The sequence below is a fragment of the Taeniopygia guttata genome, chromosome 4, assembly GCF_048771995.1.
Source record: "Taeniopygia guttata chromosome 4, bTaeGut7.mat, whole genome shotgun sequence".
Classification (NCBI taxonomy): domain Eukaryota; kingdom Metazoa; phylum Chordata; class Aves; order Passeriformes; family Estrildidae; genus Taeniopygia; species Taeniopygia guttata.
The window spans coordinates 39,534,953-39,560,689 of record NC_133028.1 but is presented as its reverse complement, the minus strand read 5'-3'; the positions used below and the strand labels follow the sequence as shown (position 1 = coordinate 39,560,689).

Genomic DNA, 25,737 nt, shown 5'->3' with positions numbered 1-25,737 from the left:
AACAGAGAAACACCACAAGAATGATCGAAGATGTGGGAGATTTTACGTGCAAGCAAGTATAAACTGAGAGAGGAATTTCAGAATGGAGAAGAGATGACTACAAAGATATGTCAGGAACTTAAAAAACAAAAACAAAATAAAACAAAACAAAACAAACACAACAAAACTGTTTCAGAAAAAAACATGGAACAATTGTTCATGGTTTCTTATCATACAAAACTTAAACTAAACAGGCGGTAAGCATAATGAAGAAAAAAAGATAGCACTTGTATCCAGGACACATTTTACTGTGTCTCTGAAAGAGAATATTGTATATGTTTATTCCACATGGGCCCAAAAAGTAAACAAACCTATAAGTGAGGCATCCAACAAGAGCTATTAAACAGAGGCAGTCTCTGAGGAAAAAAAATCCCTAAAGAAGAGGAAATATTTTAGAAGAAACTTATATGCTTTTCCTTCTTTAGCAATCATCCATAAGCACTCTTACAACAAAGATACTGCAGTAGATATACATTTGTTCTAACCCAGAAAAGTTAACATGTGTGTGTTGTCACACAAAGTAGACATTAACTCCACAACTAGTGAGCAGGAACAGAACATTAATCTTTTTTTAGCATCAAATGTTTCTTAAATAGATTACTCAGGAAGTTTTAGAACACTATTAAAATTCCCTCCAAGAAATATATCTCTACTACATGTCTTAGTTGGGAAGAATTATAATCATAATGCAAAACAAATTTTTGAAAAATTACCCTTTCTACAAACATTTATTTGTGACAGAGTGGCAAACAGATTACTTGTTGGATGCCATCTTAGGCAATCAGATTCCCAATTTTTATACTCAATATCTACATAAAGAAGGCTTATGTGGTTTTGCTCTCCTCTAGGTTTTCACTATTTTTCATCTTTTTTTTTAGACCTCTTTTGACACAGTATTGCACTATGTAAACCTCTGTTTCATAGCCTTTGTATGACATCTTTTTTACTACAGTCAAAATTGCATTTCCATATAAATCACTTGCTAACCTACTTAAGATAAGATTTGACACTCTGAGCATGATGTCTTTAGAAAATCAGATTGAGAATCTACTGACAATTTAATTCTGTATATAATACAGGCACAGGGATGTTTTCTTAACCTGTTTCCTCATTTCCTTTGGTAAAAAATGTTCAGGTTTTCTTGTTGTGGGCTGGGGAGAAGACTGGGCCTTTTTAATATCCAACAGCACCCATAATACTTTTGGAAAATTGAAAAGATGTTTTTAGGCGGTAGATAGTATGACAGAATCATTTAGATTAGAAAAGACCTATAAAATCATAATTTCCAAATTTAATCCAGCACTGAGGAGTCCACACTAAACCATGTCACTAAGTGTCACATCTATACATGTCAGATAATATTCATCCAGCTAAATAAGGGCTGCAGTCAGCAGAGGGAGTGGAGTCAGACATTCATCTATTTCATGATAGACAATTTTATCAAATATACGCAACCCATACATGTATAAATGTTCCTACTGAATTCAGCTTACATGTAATTCTTTAATGAAGACATAAACAATACTCTATGCAATTATGGGACATTTATTTCTGAAGATTTGGAAAGCCAAGTGTGATTAGAAGCAGTTAGTCCCACAGTTTACAATATCACAGACCACTAAAAGAGGAGTAGTTGATATTCTTTCTGCCCTATGCATACAGTTGTCAATATTTATACTAAGTTTTAGCAGATTAAATTCACACTCCTTAACTGTAGACACATACAAATATTCATAGCAGCAACCAACACTTAGAGATCTGTGCTATACTAACCAGGCAAATGCTTGATGACAAGAGATTAAGACTTATTGAAATAAAACTAAAAAAACAACAAACAAAATGAAATATAGAGCTTCTCATGTATATCTCCAAACATACCAAGTAGTTCTATAACTTCAGGATTGAACTGATCCTAATTTCCTGAGTTAAAATAACAACATGTAAATTATGGTATATTTTCGTTCATTCAATATATAACTTCAGAAAATGAAGCTAAGTACTAATCAGACATAACAATTTATCGTGATGAAAGCCTTATATCTAAGCACTTTGTAAATGTATTAAAACAATTAGTGTTTTCTAATATATGTACTAGCAACCATTACAAAGTAGATGAATAAGGTTAATAGATGTGTTAAAGAGCAATATTCTGCCTTAAAAAAAACAAACCCTAAGATATTTTTGAAAGTGAATGTATTTTCAAATGCTTTTGGGATGCCAAGATCAATTTATTTTTATTTAAAATGTAAAAAATAAATTTTATTATTGAAATTTATTTTATCCAAATTTTCTTTGACATACTTAATAAAAATTTCCTTCACAGTATACTTCAGTTAGCCAAAAATACATATGTACTAGGATAGTTGTAAACTGCAAAAGCATACAACATAGAAAAACCCTCACTCTATGGAATCACTATATTAAAGAGAGAGAAAATATACCAAGCTCAAAAGCTATGGAGAAATGCTACAATGAAACTTTTAACTGTCCTATTATTTTGAGAAATTAAGTTGGGAATGAAATTTCCTGAAATAAGAAAACTTTACTGGAACCTAATCCACCATGAACAATGAAGGGAACTAGAAGGGTTCCCTCTCCAAAATATTTCTTTGCAATGAAGGTATTTTTGAGCCAATTTCTTCTTACTGTATGTAATGGATTTTTGAGGGCATTCAACAAAAAACTTCACAGTGTAATGTAATGCACTTTTCTCTAAGGTCTAGTGAGGAAAGCTCACAAGTTTTGCAAAATTGAAATTATTATTTTTCTATTAACTCTATTTTCAAAGTGCATTCATAAGATCTGGTACAAAACCACGCCTGCAGATTTATTTTTACAGAGGAAATGTCTGATATTCTTAAGAAATACAGATGTCTAAGGAATTACTAAAAACCTTGTACACCCTTCTAATGTTTTTTTTATAATTTTTATTTACCCAAATGTGAGAACAAGAAAAGAAAGCAGAGTAGAACACTTACTAAAAAACCTAAACCAGACCTCTCTAAAAAAACCCCAAATCACCACCAACAAAACAGAAACCTAACCCCCCCCAAACAATAAATCAACAAACCAAAAAGAAAAAAAAAAAAAACCTCAAACCCAAAAAGTTCTGAATAAAATTACTATGCAACACTTTTCTAAAATGAACATTAGTGCTTGATATTTAAAAAGCACCAGTAGGCAAAAAAAGCAAAACAATGAATAGATTAATCAAATGTATTTCTTACTAAATAATACTTTATGAGCTATTAATATTCATGATAGTTCCAGATGAGTAATTTTGCCTTGAAGTAGAGATACTTAATGCTCTTGCTTGTGGATTGGCTGGTGATTGTCTCCTTTAATGCCCAGTCATTACTTCTTATGTTCTGATAGCATCCTTCCTCTTTCCACCTCACCCCCGTTAAGAAGGCAGAGAGCTTCCTTTAAAATATTTGATAAAGGAAACTAATTATAAACTATTATTATAATTTTTTCTTGAAATTTCCTTAATGCATCTACATGAAGGCTTTTGTGGATGTTGAAACTCAGTCATAGCTTAAACTTACAGGTACACTGCTCTGCAGAGATGAAAATATTCCCATAATTCACAACGTAACAAAAAATTTCAGCAACAATACTATACCTCACCACACATAATTGATTCTGAGCAATAAGCAATAGATCAATTACTGAGGTACTTTGTTAACCATAACTAAATATGTTTCATTTTTTTTTTTTGTGTTTACTCCTTCACCATTCTGTGTCATTCTCCAGAATAAACTCACTGAAAGACATACAAGACTTCAGTCTCCGGCATTTCAAGCCAGTGACAAATGCCATGCAAGAAAATTTCTACCAATCCCCTTCTCTGAAACAAAGCTACTATAACTAAGGTGTTTTGTTCCAGTCCTCATCCTCTGCAATCCTGTATTTCATAGTGCTATCTCTAGTAACTTATATCACCAAAGCAGGCAAAAGCTTCCAGGTAATTGCACTGAGAGGATTAGAGATCAGCAGAGATCAAGGTTCATAAACAACATCTCCCAGTTTCTTCAGTATGATGCCCAATGAGTCTGTTTTACAAATATTTGTTTTATTTCACACTCAGACCTATGGCCTATTTGTTTTATTTCACTCATGCAGACCTATGGTAGCCATAAATTTCTTACTTGATTCCCCCAAAACATGATGAAAAATCAGCTGGCATAAAAATGAGTTGACTTAGTGGCATGTGAGAAATTTCAGGCACATTACTTCATGAAACAACATTTAAAACCTTATATATTTCCTTGTTTCTTAAGATTAGTTTAAAGTTTGGCATACTAATAAAGGAGGGTGCATTTTCTTCCAGTTGAGATTCTCTAGATTGAAAATGCACTTAGCATAGGTAAGAATTTGAGAGATAGATCAGGTCGAGCAAAAAAAAAAAATACCACGAAGTTCAATCGCTCCTTCTCACTAGGATGTTAACTGGTGTTTTCAGAGGCTAGTGGTGAAATATAACACCCTCTGGAACAATCTAATATACTCAAGTTGTTGCTGAAAACAAAATAATGGTAGCAGGAGACAGAATAATACCTCTTCCCCCCCCCAGAAAATGTTTCCTCTACTATTTGTTAACAAGTTTTACTATTGAAGACTCATCACAGTCATAAAGCTCTGGCTCAGATTACACACTAAATACAATATTTGGGACCTCACTGAATTAATTTGAAATATAAATTACATTAGGGTTTTTTCTAACTAGCCTTAGTGGATTTCAATATAACTTAAGGAATCCAGTAGGAAGTCTCATTTGCTTCATTGAGTAATTCAGCATAGGCCTTTTTAAAATTTAGATTTTGTTGTAGGTTTGTTTGGTTGGTTGTTTTTTAATTCTGATCTATTTTGCTTCAGAAACAAAGATTCACATCTCAAAATGCAATTTCTGAACATGCACTTGCAATTATTGCATTTGACAACTTAAAGTAGAAGTAGAGCTGTTATAATGAAAGCAGTGATGTTTTAGAATATTTTTTTCAGGACTGAGAGAATGCAATAACTAAGCATATGTGTTCATAATGACCACTGTATTTATAGGAACTTCTGGCTGCTTCCTTTCCACATGATTCGAGACACAACAAAGCACTGATTTTGACAGTCATATTTAGTCACTGGCATCCTAAAAGGTGAGCCCAAAGCAAGTTCTATAATTTTGGATGCGATCAAAAAATTCCATATCTGTTATGACTAGAGGTATATAAATCACTTCATACAAATACTTCAGCAACAAGGAGTGCTTGTAATGAAAATTTGATATCTTTGACCTGAATGTCATTTTAAAATGGAGGGTAGGTTACTTTTAAATATATACAGCATTAGCATGTATAGCAGCAACATAAAATTTGTGATCTCCAATAACAGCTGTACAACAGATTATATATTGTTAACAGTGTCAAGTGATGCCTGAAAGCACAAATAATTTCAGCAAAACTACAAAGCATTGTTAATAGAAGAATGACAATTAGGTCATATTTTGTTCTGCCTAGATAATTCTCACACTTTCTTGTATGGCATGGGGTAGTTTTTACAGTTAAGTCCTCAGTACCCACGGTGCTTCTATGGCCCCCTTTTTTGAGCATCAGACAACATCAAGAATAGCAACAATAGGAATAGTAACAATACGAATCAATTCTGAGAGAGATTGCTTTTTTCCCCTTCGTTTTATGCAGGATGAAAACTGATACATAGAGCCGTTAGTTCATTTATGTAAAATAAATTTGGGATTTATATTCATTGCATTCAATCAATTTTATTCATAAATGTCTAAATTAGTGTAATTCTTTCTACTGAAATTACAAAGAGAAGTGCCTACATATACATCTGCTGAGTGATCAAACAGAATAATTTATTACTATTTACTTCCTTGTGCTATGCCTTGAGATTTTATAGCCCACCATGAAGGCCACTTGAAGTATCTGAAGCTTTGAAATTTTATTTTATATGGGAGGAAAACAAGTAAGATTATTTATTTTAGAAAAGAACACTAGAAGAAAAACAAAAGGAGACAACATTTACAGCAAACACAAAATTATCATGATACCACAGGAGACATTAACCAAAGAAAGAAAACCCTTGAAAAATAAATGAAACACACTGGTTGAGATTTACATTACAGAACATATAAACTGTATTCCACACCCCTTTTCGCTTTAGTTCAGCTCCTTCATCTTGGGGTTTTGCCTGCCCTTTCAGAAAAAGTTAAATATATCCTTCCCTGTCTAAAAAAGTGTTTGCTGATAAAAAATCCTTTAGCGTGGGACTGGATGAGGAAGGAATGCAGAAAAGCAAAACAAAACACTAAGATGAAACTGGATCACTTTTAGGATATAATTTTACATGACATGGTCAAGCAGCGATGGACTGAATCAGCTGATTCCTTCAGTCCTAAATTCCAAAAATCTAGCTAGAGCTAACTATTCTGATTTATCTACTTGTGTTAGAGGAAGTCATTATTCAGGTTCCTCTCTGTACACACTATTGATCTAATTAAATTGCTATGGAATATAGCAGACAAATAATTAAGTGATAGATGCTACAGCACTACAATTTGCCCCTCATGATATGAAAACAGCCTATACCCAGAAAATTGCAGGTAAAACTTTACAGAAGCCAGTAAGCATCTTCATTTGTCTGCAACAACCTGTGAAGCTTTGCAGAAATATTCAAGGCTGAGAGCCCCCCTCTCACACATATTCTTTGTTTGTTACTGTCTCAGCATCTGACCTTCTGAAGGGGGAAAGGGATTTTTTTATTCCATTGCACATAGTTATTTACATTTGGCTGCCCAGTCTAATGTGTATCCATTTTGCCAGGTAAAATGAAACGGTCGACAGTAAATCACAGAATACAAGCAAGCATGTATCTGTATGCATGTATAGATATAGAATTATGTGCATATTAACACCTTTAAAACAGCCTATGCTTCATCTTTGCCCTTAAGGTGGTTCCTTTTCTACTGCTGGAGTGAAAAATAGAATTGCTGGTATTTGTGAGGGAAATTTCTAATTAAGTATGCCAATGAAAAAAGTCCTACCTGCAAATGCTAATGAAACAAGACTGATAATTACTTCCAAAAATAGGCATTCCTATTTAAATAAAATGCAATTGCCTAGTTCTTAAAAAAGAAATGACTTTAATGGAGTAGTTTGTTGAACACCATAGTGAAGATGATTTTTAATCCTATCTGTATTCAAAATCTTACCTAAGTATTTTTAAATACTATTTGAAATCAGAGCTGGAAAAGTGCACACTAGTTGTATGCTTGATTATAACTATCCCATTTTTAGGCCATGGCTGAGGACACAAATTTCCCTTATGCCTTTTCTCACAGCTTCTCCAGCTTTCTCAAAAGTTCTATGCTTAATAGAAAATGCTGATGGACAATAACCTTTAGAAAATGAGACCTCTTTAATGTTCAAATTCAAATACGACTTAAAGAATATTTTGTTAACTATTGTACGTTTTATATTTTAGCAGTGCTAGGTACAAACTGGGTTGAAAAGAACACTTGTGGTATTGCCATGCATAAAAACTGTGGTGCTGTGACCCCTAATGCCCTGACCAACCTCTACCACCTTGCCTTAGCATTTCTGTGTTCACACGACTCAGATTTCTGCCATACAAATAAAATGAACAAACAAACAAGCAACTCCTTTGAATTCTGTGTGGAAGCTTTGAATAGGATCAGTTTCTCCATCATTGCAAAGCCAAATCTTCTTCACTGCCATTTTGACTGAATAAAAGTCAGTAACACATATTCCAGCAGTTGCACAAACTTCAACGAGAACTTGACATTTCTCAAATCCACCCCTTCACTATCCAATTAAGGATAGAGGCAATTCCACTGGGAATAGCAACTATTAAACTGAGATTAGGTTCCATATGTACATCAAAATGGTAGATATAAAGGAATGAAAAAACCCCCATTAAAAACACACTGTCAAGTTCAATTGATGTGATTGTGAAAGAGGTCAAAAAATTCTAGAAGTACGATTTGATTTGAATTAATGGCTAATTCTTTTAAATGTCTCCAAATAACAAGTAACACTATAATATTTTAGAAGAAAATTCCCTGGAAATACCATTACTTGTTATAATCTTTCACTCATTAGATAGTTATGAAAATAATTTGGGAAAAAAGCTTTCTTGTTTTGCTTTCTATTTGTTCTACATGTTTGAAACGTGCCCAAACCAGTGAAAAATTATCTATTCTTTATTGTAAACCAGGATAATTTTAATTTTACAGCATATAATCACAATGCAACATAATAAGAAAAAGAATAAATCATTAGAGTATAATAAAATAGAATGCAAACTTAAAAATATTAAGTACTTAAAGAAAAGCCTGGGAAAAATATAAATTTATTTATGTTTGGTATAAATGTTTGCAACCTTCCTATGTCACTTTATTGAAGAAAATTAAAATGTTTGATTATTTTTAAGACATATTTCTTGTGGAATATTGAGTGGAAGATGTGTTGTGATGCTTCTTGTGTACATTTCCATGCACGGATCTGGTTCCATGTATATATTAATTCTCTTTATCCTGGTAAATCCTGACTTGGCATTACTAGTAACATCTCACCAGCTTTGCCATGGGCAAACAACATAGGCTTCTGGAGAGGGGCTGTCACATTTGCTTTACCTTGGGTTGGCATGGCTTGTGTGGAGAGATTGGTTTCAGCTTTGTGTCATGTTGCTTAGCCATAAGAGCTCTAGTCAAGTGACCAGGTGCCACACTGAATTTACTTTGGTTTTACTTAGCCTAGTATATTTTTATAGTGTTATATAAGTTTTGTTAATGCTGTTGACATAGGTCAAACTAACTGAACCCAAACTCTCTTAAGATAAAATGAAATTGAACTACAGTTAATTCTCAAATGTATGTCAAAAATATTTATTTTATCTTTATTACAGAACCTTACTTTGTCACATTTCTTTGGCTTTCTGGGCACACACCATACAACGATGTAGCAGCTGGTTTTAGGTTTTATTTTTCAATATATAATGAATAAATCTAGGTTTTGTTAATGATATAGAACAACGAATCTTACTCTAAAAATCATCTTCCAAGATAGCCTTTTAGTTTTAAATAGGGTCTTCTCGACTACTCTACTGCAACAAAGAAACCTAAATTATTCCTAATCTTATATAATCTAATGTTTTCATTAACATTCATATTAAGGCAATGCTTAACATACCATATGGAAATTATTTTCATTATTCAAAAGTCCATTAAAAATACATAATGAAAAGCTATTCTTATGTCTGGAGTTTTACAGCTATACAAAATAGTCCCTCAGAGACACATCAAAGTCTTATTTCGAAGAACAATGTTATGCTTCCATTTATACAATGTTTGCAAAAATCATGCTAATGCTTTAAATGTCTTTAACCTTCTTGGACTGCTGTTTATGATAAAGGCTTCTGTATCAATTTCTACATCTATACACTTAATCACGATCTCGAAGTACAACATCTAGCCATATAATCATAGTTAATGTGTGTGTTTCTATAGATGCTATATAATTCTGTACATTTTTGTAAGCCAAACTTGTATCACAACCTTTAAAAAGGAAATTAAGGTATTTTCTAGTGTTTTGCTGCTGTAGATTAATTAATTTACCTCACCGTCACAATGTCCTAAGAGCTCCCATTTTATTCCTCCACCTTATTTCTTGGCTCTGCTCACACTTCTTTTGCATGAGTTATGGTCTGACCCTTCACTTAATCAATTCAGGTCACACAACAGGATTGTGGTGAGACGTGGAGGGTGAATATTTTTCTGCTGACTTAGTAAGTGACTCAGAGGAGAGACTGTGACTGGTAGGACACTGCAAGAAAGCCAGTCAGATAACCTCCAGAAGCAGGATCAAGTTATTTTTAGGAGCAGTAATTCGTTCAGCTAAGCTGCATCACAAAATCATACTTTCTGAAAGACTTCAAGAGAAATAAAAATCTAATTCAATGGTAAAACTGAGATATTTTCAGGCAGTCTGTCTTGATTATTCATTTCATGTTAATTCTTTTTGCTTTCCATGCATCTATTTTTTTTTATAATATGAACTCACTACTTTATAGTTTAAACCTAAGCAGGTTTTTATCCCTTTTTCATTTGAAATCACCTAAAGTGGCTGAGTGCTCATCTGTCCAAAGATAAACTACAAGAAGACTAAAGCAACAGTGTGTAATTGTTCAAAATAAAGATACATAAATGGACTAGTCAACATATAATAAATAATTATAAAAAGAATTCAGGACAAACTTGCTCTTCTGTGCTGCCATGTTACTCAGTTTGGAGCAACAGCCTTTAAATCAAAATCAGATTTCAAGATTGCATCTTGAATCTGAGGTAGACAAGAGTGAAAAAATCATCAGTTCTTATCTGGATATAACAAAATATATGGATAGTACCTTTAAAATACTGTATAAAAGCTCTTAAAATCTTTCTTCTGCCTGCTAACCCAGTGATTTGGTCAAGTTGTCTGTTTGTACTACACATATTCGTCCTGAGACCCCTTTGGCATCCAGAGAACAAATACCTTGCAAAACTACACCACAAATCTTTATCTCCTTCTGAGTCCTGTGAGGCCAAAAGGCACCTAAAAGAAGTGTTATATTTGTTGCTGGGTTTGTCAAAAATGCTCTTATCAGTGCTCATAAACAAAGGGTGTGGGGAGATATTTTGTTTCCACTGACATTACTTGCCACTTGCACACAACACAAACTTAATCAATGCATGTTGGCATCAAGAAAGATTATCCATGAATTCTCCATTACCAAAATCCTTCATAAATCAGGAAGCTACTGGGTATCATTGATTTCTGCTAAAAAGTCTTCTGCTGTTTCACGACTATTAAATTGCACTAATTTAAGTACAGCATCCAAACAATTCAGGCTTCAAAAATCAAAAACCACCATTTCAAAAAACAAAGCAAGAAAGAGAAAATAAGACTCAAGGAAGAGGTTAGTCTTGGTACTTACGAAAAGCTCTGTAGAATTCTTCTAGATCTAGGTGCTTGTCACTGTTATAATCATCATATTTCAGCAAATCAAACACAGAGCAGTCAGACCGTTCCTTGCCAAGCTCATCCCGTTTTATTACCTGACAAGAAAATTATAACCATGAAATTACATTTGAGCTCTTTGAGTTCTCTGGTATAATTAATTGTTTCTAATAATCATTTAATAGATAATTTTAAGATTGCTGTGGGGCAATGAACTGCAACTGTGTAAAGTCAGGGATTTTCAGTTACTTTGTAATTATTTATTACACTTTTTAAAGTTAATACCTTTAGGACAGACTCTCTGAAATTACACAAAAGTTTTTTAGAATATACACAGCATATATATATATATAATGGAGACAGATTGAAGCATTATAAAGACACTGGGAGTTTTAAGCTGATTTTACTTTAAATGTACAGGAATGGTGATTAAGAAACATTCAAATATACCTAAAATAATAATTTCCCAAGTATAAATGGAAAAATGTCTATTTACTCTAATTTCTAACGTACAGAAACCAAATGCAGACACTTCCAAAAATAGCCAATATAAACTCTTACTACCCTACTAATTGTATCAAGTTCTTAGAGGCTTTTGACAAGCCTATTACCTTACCAACAACTGTTATACAAGTAGCTGACCTTAAAAGGCTCCTGTTTCTCAGTGGAGACACATATCATTTGCAAATAGATCAAAATTAATAGCTGTTAGATTTTTAACTCAAATGAACTTATCCCAGATAAATGTTCTTTAGTGTATGCACAATTTTGTTTTAAATCTGTGTATGTCACAGACATCTACTTAGATTCCAGCTGAGAAATTTTTAAGATGCTGAGAGGGATTTAGAATTGTCATATTACATGGGGCATTTATTAGAAGTACTACCCCATAACTGAAAGAACCAAAACTGTGGAACTTTTTGTTGCAATATTGCACAGTTTACAGTTTTATATTAGGCACAGAAAAAAATATAACTGCAGCTAATTCCTAGGAAAAATAATTACTCTTCCAACCCTTTATCAGTCTCCTATGATAATTGCAAAACCATTATTATATTTGTATCAACAGAGAATATCTTCTGAAAAATAAGTGATACAGGGGCTTTTGTGTTTCAGTTGTTCTGCAAAGGAATTTGTCCAGTTACTATTAATGTAAACACAAAATAACCAAAAGAATAATAGGGAACAACAGGAGCATTATAGGAAAAAACGCAAACATTTTATGCTACCAGAAGTCATCTCCTACATAATAATACAAAAGCATTATAAAGGATAATCACCTTTTTAGTACCTTAGAGAGTATGAAAACCATTTACAAAGATAAGAAAAATCACTACAAAACCATCTTTTGCTATTATCAATTAAAAATACATACTATGCTACCTGAATATTAGTGCTAACTACTTCCCATCCTTTAAAAGCCTTTTTATTGAGTTCACATTAAAGTGAATTAGGAAAGTATGAAAATGTGTAGATCTTGCAGCTGGAACATAAAAGACAGAAGTGTAGTCTGGGAAAAATTAGTAACTCTAAACTCATTACAGTTATACAAGAAGAACTAAATATGTAATGCTGTGTACTAGAAACTTTAGCAATCATTGAAATTTCAAGGCCACGAACATTCAGTATGAAAAGCATTGTTCCTCTCATTGTTCCTTTCATTGTTTTTAATGCTTTCACTATCTTCAACAAATAAGGATGAAACTTTACGCCTAGGGTTGAAGAAAACCTTTTTACATCCCCAAAATACCTGGCTTTATATTAAAGGCAGAAGAAAAATTGGCAAAATTTTTAGCAAGTCACAAGTTAGAAACAAAATACTTACTACAAAGGTTGATTAAGGCCTTACAAAATAGTAAGTATTACAAAATACTTACTATAAAGGCCTGGTTAAGATTGTCAGCACAATTTTATTGTTGCTCGTTGATTATGCCATACCAGTCAAATATAGATTATTTTATTTCCAGTTTTATGTTGAAAATTCATACCAGAGAATGTTAGCAAATATTTATGCCCATAATTTTTAGTTTTAATTTGCATAAAGACACGGAAGCATTTACTTTCAATATTATAAACTGGCTAAATGCAAAATACAAAGCAAAACTGTTCATTGTGAAACCCCATAAATACTGAAAACTTAGAAACTCACCTACATTTTGAAATTAAATATGTCTTTTCCAAAAAATTAAATTTATCCATCATAATTTAATACTCTTTGAAACATGGAGGAAGGATTTGCATTTTCTGGAAAAGATTAAATTTCTAAAAGATATAGCACACAATTATCTATTTCCTATGAAATACTGTTGCCTCAGTTCAGAGCCTCTCAGAAATTTAGTCTGTACAACTCCAAATTTTAGAAGACTGAGAAAAGTAATCTGATTACAAATTTCACACTGCACATCAGAATAGATTGTTTCATTCCTTTTAATCTGATTTCTGACAGTTAAAATGAAAAATCTGCAGATAATATGAAACTAGACCACAAATAACATAACACATCCTTCATTAGTCCACCTTACCTGAAGTGTTATCAGTCTGTGGTTTTTTGCTTGCCTGTGATTAATGGTCTTTATGGACTTCCCCAAGGAAAATGCTACATAAATACAATTACAAAAAAACCCCTTTCCTTTAAATCAAACATGGTCAGTCAATTAATGTGCATTCATTATCCCTAAAAGCAAGTATTTCATCACAACAGTGCCACTCAGTGCTTGGTAGAACACCACGTACATCAAACACCAGACATTGTGAGAACTGTGCTCCAAATTAATTCTGACTGCATAAGGGGGGGGTTCCATTACTTGTTCCACCATCTTCCACAGCGGTATAACTTTTTATAAATTAAAATAATTGATTAATTATGTAACCAAATTGATAATAATGGCTGGTAAATTTTTCCTTGCTTCAGCTTCCATTCATCTAGTTAAATCAATATTGTTACACTTTACCACCAAGTTCGGTAGGACAGCAACACAATCCTCTATTTATAGTAGTGTATACCTTTGATATATGTAAAGATACAGGACTTGGGCATCACAGAATGATGCAGAGATCCCTGAACAAAGGGATACCAGAACTGCTAAACCCACACCTAGTGGCCTACAAAAGCATGTGCTCAATTTCATTTGAAGGTATTACCTCAGTACTATCCCAAATGAATCAAGTTACACAGCTCAGATGTCTTTCTGCAAACTAATTTTCCAATTAGTTCCAATTGGGAACTTCCTCCAATGAAAGGCACAATTCCCTGCCTTTCTTATTCTGCACTTAGCAGAGGAAAGACCTATTCTGACATGGAGGATATAAATGTGTCCTTAGGTGTCTGCAAATATAATGCTATTAGATGTCTAGCTCACAGTTTAAAACCAGAAGAGGTATTAGGGCCACACAGATAGGCTGGATAAAATTATACACCTCAGAACTAAACCTGGAACCACCATCACTTTTAGACTGTGGGTCTGGACTTAACCAAGATAAAACAACAAGTGCAAACAAAATCCTGCACCATTGTGCCCACTTCCAGTTAGTCCCTGAATCTTCTCAAGAAATGAAGCTTGCTCCTGCTTCCTTCACAGCCTGCAAGAAAATAATGAGAAATTCCGCTACTTGATAAAATCATAGGCAGATAAGAAAGATCCAGATGCTAGAGTTTGTATGACAATCAGTGTTTGTAAGCTTCATCTCACTACTACTCCCTAAGAGAGTCTTAATTTCCCACAATTTTAAAGTTTCATGTAGGGTTCTTATATTTATTTTGAACCTAGAATTGACTATAGCACATGTTTAGTTTTTTCCTAGATTGATGTAAAAATAGATAATGCAAGCTAAATAATATGTCCCTAATTAATGGCAGAAAATAAATAGAACTATAACTCATATACAAATTTTTCTTCTGCCTATGTAACATGTAGTCAAAACCAAAGCTGGTTAAAAACACAAAGAGGAGATAGACTCATTATCCCTCCTCTGAGTTCCAAGTCCTCCAAGTAACTCTTAATAACAGCACTGATTAGATGCAAAAATCAGAAGTCATGAAGGTAAAAATTTAAATGCCAGGGTCCAACTAAGTATTTTGACCAGTTTAAGAAACAAAGTCTGACAGAGAGATGCAATTTATATAAGTCGTGCCTCTGCAAACAAGTCCCATGAAGTATCCGCTGGCATAAAGTGCAAAAGTATTATCATTAATACAGAAATAAAACCAAAATAACTTTGTTTTTGCAGAAGTAAGGATGAGTTTTTACAGAAATGAAATGTATTTCCATTTGTCCTACATTAAGCTGGTAAGTAAAAGAAATACATGCAGGTATTTGAAATTACAGATTCAGTTAATAAATAAGAATGCAAACTTCTTTCTTTGAATCTAAAAACTGATCATTGAAAGGAAGGAAAGGAAGAAGAAAATTTGTTTTTATTATTATTATTATTATACATTCAACTTGCTATGTCACTTCCCTTTTTTGTAAAATTTTACTTTCTTAGTTCACTAGTGTAAGAAATAAATTCAAAAACACATCTCTAATCAACTATAGATTATTTCACTTTACACACTTCTTCATTCAGAAAGGAGCTTGAATTTTGTTTAGCAAGATGAAATATTTTTAGAACCTGTGCATCTTTCACTGATGGCAACCAGAAAAGGCTTACTGTTTATAAAATAGCAGTTCCACCATAGTAGAATAACTGCATTCATAGCTGGAAAAACATGTATTCCCATGCCTACCCATAACATTCTGGTCTTTTTCCTCTTCTACACAGCAAAAACAATATACAGTAATCTACAGTGATAGAAACACTGGTATTTCATTAAAAATTTTTTAGTAAATTCCGGTTTGGTTTTGCATAAGACAAAATAGATAAACAAGTCTGTTAACAACTGAACATTCATAGCTAACCAGAAGATTCAATTATCTTCCATTATTTTGGATTCATTTAAAATGTGCCAAAGTGCTTTACAAACAAACCAAACCCTTCAAGGAACCACCTTGCAGATACATTGCTCAGAGATGATGAAGATGATGAGAATCCTGCCTGTTCCACAGCTCTCAGTTTGGAAACACAGATACTCTCTCTGGGTAGTACCTGCTTCTCAAAAGAGAGTGGTCCAAAAGGTGAAATTCAGAAGTCCTTTTAAAATCAAGCCACATCTCACTTACCAATACAGGATTTGGAAGTTAAACATTAAATGAGTCAGACACAGTGATTAAAGCAGTCAAGGCAGAGAAGAATCTAAACTGGAAAAAAATGTCCATTGAGCCTGCATGGAGCTACGTAACCCCACTGCTTTCCTATTACATCTACACAGTATATTGGAGCTAAAATTCTTTTTAGCTGCAATTCTGTCTTGGAGTACAAAGCGATGAAAAATATTATACCCAGATGACAGAATTGTTCAAACAGTAGAAGAAAAAAAGTCTGCTGGTTTTTAATGTATTGCTATCTTTCTTGAAGTATTAAAAAAAAAAAAAACAACAAAACAAAACAAAATTACAAAAAACCCCAAACAAAAACCATACCAAACAAACAAACAAAAATTAAAAAAACCCCAAACTTTTCTTACTATTTGAAATTGGTTTTTTTAAGAAGAACACTTCTTTTGCTTTTTTGGGAGAAAAATACTTATTTCTCTTGCATCAAGATGCAAATTCAATAACCTTATGACTTTTGATCCAAAATACATCAATAAAATTGTAATTTTGCTGTCACCATTTCTAATCTCCAACTGATTCATTTCAATTTTACATTAGGTATATGGACACCTATGAGATAATAAATGCAATCCAAGGGCCTGATTGCACAGCAAGATTGACGAGATGTAAAATTTAAGATGCACTATAAACTGAAATTCAATATTCACGTGGACATAAATTAACTTCAGGAGTCCTTGTTTTCTACAGCAAGTATGTTGCTTTTCATATCCTCTTAATATGATTACATTTAAAATGCAGACAGGGGCTATTATTTATGACAACTCTGCAGATTTCAAAATTTTGACTGTGAGAACAACTGAGAAAAATTCTCCTAATGCTGATAACATTTTCAGGAGTACAGTAATGTCTCCCTGTGGATGGTTGACCCTGGCTGGATAATGAAAGTTTCATGGGCCAAGATAAAGTGAGGGAGCGATCACTCACCAATTACTGTCATGGGCAAAACAGACTCAGCCTGGGGACAAATTAACTGAATTCAATACCAATCAGACAAGAGCAAGATAAATGAGAAATAAAACTAAATATTAAAAATTCCTTTCCTCCAAGGGGCTTAACTTCACTGACAATATTCTCTGTATTCTCCCTCTGCAGTAGAGCAGGGGACAGGGAATGGGGGCTGCAGTCAGTTCATCCCATGATCTCTTTTCTACTCCTTCCTCCCTAGAAAGAGAACTCCTCTCAGTCTTCCTATCCTACAGGAGACAATCCTCCATGAACTGCTCCAACATGAGTCCTTCCCATGGGATGAAGTTCCTCATCAACTGCTCCAGCATCGATCCCTTCCAAAGGGAGCAGTCCTTCAGGAACTGACTGCTCCAGCATGGGTCACTCATGGGGTTAATTGAGTCTCTTGTCAAACCATACAACAACAACGCAAATAACACTAACAATGTATTTACCTTACATTCATCTGTAGGTTGAATAATCTGATGTTTCTGCAATGAATTTTAGCAAAACCAAAACACACATATTTAGGGTTTAAGGATGACTTGTTTCCAAACTTGTGAAAAAGAACTACTTTACATCTGCCATTATAAATTACTTTTCATAGAAAAAAAAAGCATGTTAGGAAAAGTATGCATATAAAGTTTGAAAACACAATAATGGAAGATTTTTTTATTATTTTAAAACTGTGTTTAACACACACACAAAAAGGAAAAGTATACATGTAGCAACTGAATAGAGAAGAATTAAATACAGTTTGCAAATCTATATATGATTCCTACCTATGTTTCTATTCATATAGTATATTCATAGATCAATTATTATTTGTAAGATATATACAGGCATTGAAGTCCCTTAATAGTTGAAGTTCTGAAAGACTCTAAGAGCTGCAGGAAAAACCAATACTGGAAAAGTACAGGAAAATATTTTTAAATTAATCTTTTTAAATAGTGTATTAGTAGTTGACATGAGACCTATATTCGCAATCACCCTCTGGTCTTGGAACTGCTAATAAAATTTTCAAAGCTAGCTGTATGGAAATGATAACTCTATCATATTTCATAATACTACCATGGAACTTAAAAGAGGATGATGTTCAACACCCACATCTAAAAAATCCTATTTTTTTTCTTTTAATGTTAATCAGCTGCCTAGTATTAGACTCATTATTACAGTTTAACCATGATTAGGTTAAACACAAACCTCTGGTAAATGAAGGTACATTTGCCCCATCAACACTCTTTAATAGAATCAATCCTTCTAGATAGATTAAAGCTAGTGCTGCTATGCCTATCAGAGCAACAATTACTGTTTTAGATCTGAAATTAGTTAAAATTTGCTATTTAGAGACCACCATGAACTTTCTTTGCAGGATTTCTTCTGTACTTCTGTAGCCCTAAGATGAAGCAGTAATATTTCTTTAGTATTTACCTCATTATTTTAATTGTTTTCAGCTTCTACAATACATCTATACACTTGGACTCAATGCTAGCGTGCCATGGATAATAAAACAACTCATGGTCACAGCAGCCTAGAGTGTTCTAACACATTAAAGTATATTTCGAAGCATTATATTCAAATTTCTAAATAATCACTACAGACTTTCTGAATAATTTAGCCATTCAAAAATCCTCAAATGAAGTTTTCCATCTGAGATTCACATTTTCTAAATGATATTCCCTCTGTACAGATCCTGAAAAAGACATCTGAATAGTCACTGTGCTAATAGAAACAAAAAGTAAATCTTACCTGAGATAACTCGTTAGTATCCACAAGTCCATTGTTGTCTGAATCAAAATACTTGAACATTTGATCTATAAGAAGTTTTGTTAATGCCATTTTGTCACCAACAGATTTATCTTTTGATTGTGTAATGTATCTCTGGTTTTGTAGATCTAGTAACATATTTTTCACGTCAGTGTATTCAGTAGGTTTGCATTTATCCCCTAAAAAGAAAATACACAAAAGAAGATTATATGGAATTGATTTCTTATTAAAAGTTTAAAGATAAACCAAACAAAACCAAAACAGGAAAAAGCATATAGCACTACAAACAAGGTTCTTTTAAGAGATGAGAAATGAATTCTGTAGTAGTTTGATCTATACCATTTCCTTGCCTGGACTTCAAACTAAACAAAAACATAGTATTGCAGTTTTAGATATTTTCTTCCACAAGGTTTTCTTTTTATAGGAACTAAGGAAACTGCTGTCAGTTTCCAACCTATACTTTTTAAATTTATTATTTGGTAAACATGCATCTGAAGATTTATTAAAATTTTACCTTTGGTAAAGCTTTTCATATGAATGTAGAAATGCAACGTATGCAAAAAAACTCTACAAATATGATAGAAAAATATATACTATATATTTCATAATAATATTTTACTTCAGAAAGAAGAAATTACTTTTGAGTGCTCATAAGTATCTCTACCTTTTCATTTATTGGACATAGCAAGCTTATTTGAACAAGAAAAGATTGCCAAAGGAAATCTTTGACAAGACCTGATTTACTCCTTTCATTTCTATAAAGTGGAAAATGTTACAGAAATGTCCTGCATACACTGATTACAGTCAGTACTTATTTTAACCCATAGCACAAAACAATGCATGCCTGATCTTCTCTTATGTCTTGCTGCATATTTTAAACTAGATAGAGAAACAGTTTAAAGGAGTTAAATTAAGATAGGGTTTAACTTAAGGGTTTTTAATTAAAATAATCTTAGGACTTTGAAAGGGTTTTTTATAAGATGATACATGTAAATATGTACTGGCATAACACCAGGTACTTGTTGCAGATGTATATTTGCAGTTAGCCAATACTTAACTTCAAGTAGTGACTTCAAGACTAGAACAATATACTGATTCGCAAAGAAAGGTATTTTGCAATCTCCTTTTTACTCACTATTCTGAAGATACAAGGATTTATGAGAAACAACTATTTACCTCATGGAAACTGCGTTGGCAGGTTTTTGTTTTGGGGTTTTTTTTGGTTTTTTTGCCAGTGGATCTTCTAAAAAACATCTAATTTAAATGTATGGGACTGGAATTAATTATTTTGGTATATTTAACGGTATGTGCATTGTTATGGTGACACTGTAAGCATCTTCATAGCCATTACAAAACCAGAGAGGGAAAAAGTTCCTAAATGCTTCTCACTATCCTAGAAAGACTCAGATCTAGAAGAGAAGGATTTATGTTAAAAATTAAAATTAAAAAATGCTTTTTGGAATCAAAACCACTGTAGCCTTTTTTGTTTTGGTTTCTCTAAAAGCCACCAACTGTTATGTTGCTATTTAAGTAACAGAAATAGACAGACCCAAGTTGTATTTAACTGACAGCCTAAGCTATGCATAGTATTTGCAGATTTGTCCTCCTCTGCCAGGGGCATGAAGATTGAGGCCATACAATTTCTAAGAGTTGAGTTCTGCGTGTCTGCTTTTCAGGGGTCTAATGCAGAAATACTCAGTAGGGAAACATGTTTATTCCTCAGGCATTCTGAAGCTGCAGTGAGCAAACCTTGCCATCTGAAGGGATGCAGGCTCCAGGTGGTGGGGAGGGGAAAGAGCACTTAGCTTGAACATACTCTAATTCATTTGGGCAAACTCCAAGAGACTGGGCCAGAAAACAAGTACCATCTTTGTCTCCCCCACAAAACTTTTCTGGCTGTGGTGCCTTTGAAAAGACAGTCTGGCTGAAGGTGACAACTAACACCATTTTGCCTACACTCATGGCAGGGATGCAGGGATGGCAGGGAAAATAAGAGAAATCCTATTTGTTAGTGGATGGCTACCACATTCAGATTTTAGCCTCTAAAATGATCAGTCTCATTTTGCAAGTTTACAACTGCAAAGAGCCATTCTTTACAGATACAGAAGATAGTCAAAGAGTTAGTTTGCCTAAAAATATCTGTTAAATCATGGATTTGTCACAGTAGCACCGACAAGTTGCTTCATGTCTGGTTTAAAAGAGAAACTCGCACTGATTATATTTTTTTCCTACAAGCACAGAACCATGTCTCTCACTTTAATGACTGACCAACAATTGAAGAGCAGTTTTCATCTCTACCAAGGCAATAAAGATGCTAATGTTCATTTGAATATTGAAGATTATTTAAGTATAAATTCTGGACAACTTATGCACAAATTGAACAAATATTTCCATGAGTGATTTTACATGTCATGCAAATTTAGAGGAAAAACAATTAAATTTATGTATTACATGATCATAAAAAACATTGCAATAATTAGTTGTGTTTCCTACTTTTAACTCCAAATAGAATTTATAGAAAAAGTTGTAAAGGAAGTTTGATCACAGTCCAGGAAAGACATTTTAATGTACTTTAGGCATTACCTTTTCATCTAAAACTTAAGGAAAAATAAACTAATGTATTCTGTCACAAGAACTGTTCAGAGAGAGAAGAATTCAGAAAACATCTTTTCCGTGACATTTCTACTTCTCCTTGCATAGCACAAACTTCTGTAGCTAGTATAATAGTCATATAAGAGCACTTAAATATTGCATGTTTATAAACTGTTTATACATTTTACCAGAGAAAAAAAGTAATTATATCATTTTTAATAAAAACCATTAATGCTGTCTAATACAAAATAATCTGAGAGACTGCTAGTGACGGAAGTTTGGGTACTTCCTGTAGAAAAACTTCACTCACAAATTAAGAAAAGCAATCTGTTAGAAGTACTATATTAGATATATTTTGATCTAACACCCACCTTATAAATATTACTATGAATTTTAGCAATACACTTTAAGCCAGTGAGAGATGAACTGTCAGTTTATGACTTTAGCTAATTACAGTTGTGGTAAACCAGGTTTCTACAGGAAATCAGGTTTCCACACTGCATTTAAACCTTCTCATTTTATACATAATTGAAAGTAGTCTTTATACCAACATCTGGAATTTAAGGACAAACATGATGGATGGACATTACTGACAGATAAGGGAATCACAGGGAAACAATGAGAGACTCCTAGTGAATATGGCGCAATTTCATTAATAAATTGCTCTCTTATCTCATTGTCATGATTGCCTATTACCACAATATTTAAGGAAATCTGAAGCTGATGTTTAAATTACAGGAATGAGGATCTGTTTACAGGAGAGCTCCTCCAGGCTGGAGTAGCAGCACAGAGAAAAACTCAGTTGTTTTATTTATGTTCTAATTTAATAAGAATTAGTTGTGAAATAGTTGTCTCAATGACACATGAATGGTAAATGGGGATTAAGTACGTCAACCTTTATAGTGATGAAAAGTAATTTATGCTTAACAAAATTGAGAAAGACAAACTACTGGGAATACACTACAATTATATTACTTCCAAAAAGGCCTACTAAATTCCATATAATTAGCTACATACATGAAAGGATAACTAATTTACTAATTTAATTCCATTTTTTAGTTCTTTTTTCTTTCATTTTTGAACTAGAATTCTTACAACAATAAATAGATATTTTCTGAAAAAATCCTAGAAAGTAATAATAGAAAAAGAAAACACCTTTCCTTTTCTGTTCAATTCATTCATGGAAAGGACCAGTTCTACTACACAGGAGTTTTTGTCAAAAAATAAACAAACAAACAAAAAAAGATGCCTAAATAAAAAAATTCTGCTATGATTTATTTCACAAGTTTTCTGACATTGCCTGTGCAATCACAGAAGATGTGCAGAAACCTACAAGTGACAGAACAAACGCAATGGAATCTAAGTGCAGGTCTCCAGTTCCATATCTTGCACCTTCTGAAGTAGTGATATTCCTAGGGTTTAATTCATTCAAATTCAAAAATAGTAGAAAAATTGAAACATTTGCTGTTTCCTTCCATTCAGTGCAACAGTTTTGTAGCTGTATCTGTGTTACCTAGGAAACAGCTCAAAGTTATATTTTGAGTCCTATTGTCCTTCTAGACAGTATTGAATAGTTGTATCTGCCTATAACAGAAAAAGAAATTCTGTTTGACAATTAGTCATCCTTAATTAGTAAAAGAAAAAATTATCACAAAATTAACTAATTATCTATGAAAATGTGGGAAAGAAATATAAACATTCTTAACACCTGCAGAAAAATATTAAAGAATCAGCTAAGATAATAGTTTAGGGAATACTCCTTACATCCGAAGTCAGATATCAGATTGTTGTATTTCCTAGTTTTTAGAAAAAACACTAATATACACAAAGAAGGAAAGAACGCAGATATTTAAAAAACACAATAAAACATACAATTTAATTTCTCAGTTTTTTCACCACATTCGGCTAATACTTTAGCCTTTCTTTGCCTGAGCCACTCCATTTAGCAGGAACAACCCCTATGTCAGAAAGCTAATATTCACAGCATGTCTATCCCTACAAAAGTCATCAGCTGCTGAGATACAATTTGGTTCTGAGCTATCTGTGATTTTGCACTGAGTTTTATCTCTAACTATTGATAGATTTTATCTGTATCTATACAGCACAAATAGTTTCCACATTATTCTTTTAAAATTAAAATAACTTTGGATCTATCAGACATGGCAATTAGTTTTCAGTGAAGCATATCTCATATGAGCAGTTTTAAATAATCTGAAACAGATATATACATAAATCAGATTTGAGGAAATGGTATCAACCTGATAAGCAGCAATTTCTAACTTTGTACATTCTGAACATATTCAGACTAATCTAATTAACCAAAACTGTAAAAATCACAAATTATATTGCATGAAGCAAACATGAAAAATTAATCCAAAATAATATATATATACATATATACACATACACACACATAAAAAAACCTTATATCTGTATACATTTTGCACACACACACATTCATACGCAAAAACAAATGCACATATCTGATATCAATTCAATTTCAAACATAATATAAGGCGAAATTTGAAAGTCTTCATCCATTCAGGTATTTCTCAACATCTGTCTCCAGATAAAGCATGAAAGTTGTAATCTTACTTGCAGCCCTAACAAATAAAGGGACACTTAAACCTAAGCAATTTTGGTGGTCTAATCTGAAAGAAACTTCAAGTCTTATATCATTTCATAATATCTTATTTTTCAATATAAAACTCATATCTTCCAAATCTAGAGGTCAAAAGTTTTGACCCTTATTCCTTGGTCTCCTCACTGAAACTCTGGACCTAGAAGAGAACATACAACATACAATAGAACTAAATTTTGACCTATGGCCCAGAGTTTGAGGCAGGTGGAGAGGAAAGCTTTACACTCAAAGCAAAAAAAATGGGATTAACATCAAAGATTTTCCCTATTGAAGCTATATTTAAAAAAAAAAAAAAAAAAAAAAGGTGAGAATTTGAGAATTTTCTACCATTTTTTAAAAAAACATGAGATTTCAGGCCTGCAAATTTTGGCCCAACAGCTGCTCAGCTTTACACATTCAGAGTTACTATAAAAAAAGAAAGGAGGTAAAAAAAAAAAGACATTTTGAATCTGTGTTTGGCTTCTGGATTTTTGTTTTGGGGGGGAGCAAGTCTGGGTAATTTACACACAGCAAATGTGCTGCTTTATGACTTATTGTGCAGCATCCATCCATACTTTCTAATCACATATACAATTATCTAAATCTAAATTCAGCAATACTGCCAAAGTCAAGATACTTAGGTGTTAAGGACTTCATTTACTCAAATCTGTTCTGCAGATAAGTTTAAATAGTTACAAATTTTTTAAAGAATGTTCAACAGTGTTCTCTATTGTTATGGGATATACATATAAAAATAGCTCCCACATAAACAAACCATGCAATTATCCAGATAGGCACACAAATACAAAATTTTAAAGTTATATCTATTATTGTCCTTGAAAAATACTCCTAATTAATTACCATAGCTGGTATATAAAAGAGAATTAGATTTTCAAAGCCTTAGTTGTACTTTGTAAATAAGAAATAATGTTGTTCTTTCCTCAGATACCACCAGTTAAAATGTTCTAAACCATTTCAATTTTTACAAACTAAAATTTGTACGAGAAAAGTAATAATTTCACTTAATTCCACATACTGGCACAAGTCTGGTGTCCAGGCTGATCTAGGGACACATATGAACAGCTTTTCAGTGCCTAAACAATCAATAGTTCAGATGTACTATTCAGATCTTCCTTAGAGAAATGTCACTTAGGTTAACTATCAGTAGACGTTGCAATAAATTTGCATTAAGATTAACCAAAAAAGTAACTGAAAATCAGTTACAAAAAGTACTGAAATCAGCTTATGGAGTAGTGATCTGTGTTGTTGTTATGGTTGTTAATGCAGAGTAGTTGTTATATCACAGATCTCTGGATGGAAGAAAATAGGTCATATAAACTTTCACCTTCAAGCTGGCATTTGAAATCTCTAGCAGGTTGGCAGTAATGACCAAAACATCATTTTCCACAGCTGAGAAAACAGTGAGGGCTGGGGTTATGTGGACTGCATGTTAGCATCACAAACACTAAAAGCAGAACTACTCTAAAACTGGAAAATGAAGGACTCTTCTACAGGATTGACCCTGTTGTAA

General features: G+C 32.9%; 1 protein-coding gene across 3 annotated transcripts in view; it reads right to left on the bottom strand.

Annotated features, from left to right (window-relative positions):
- Positions 1–25,737, bottom strand: part of FSTL5 (follistatin like 5) — a 269,497-nt gene that overhangs the window by 104,912 nt on the left and 138,848 nt on the right. For all 3 annotated transcript variants that reach the window (XM_041715855.2, XM_041715856.2, XM_072928440.1), the window contains exons 5-6: positions 18,977–19,173; positions 11,047–11,167 (exon numbers count right to left, since the gene is read on the bottom strand). In XM_041715855.2, coding sequence (XP_041571789.2) covers positions 11,047–11,167; positions 18,977–19,173 — 318 coding nt within the window. The remainder of the gene's footprint in view (positions 1–11,046; positions 11,168–18,976; positions 19,174–25,737) is intronic.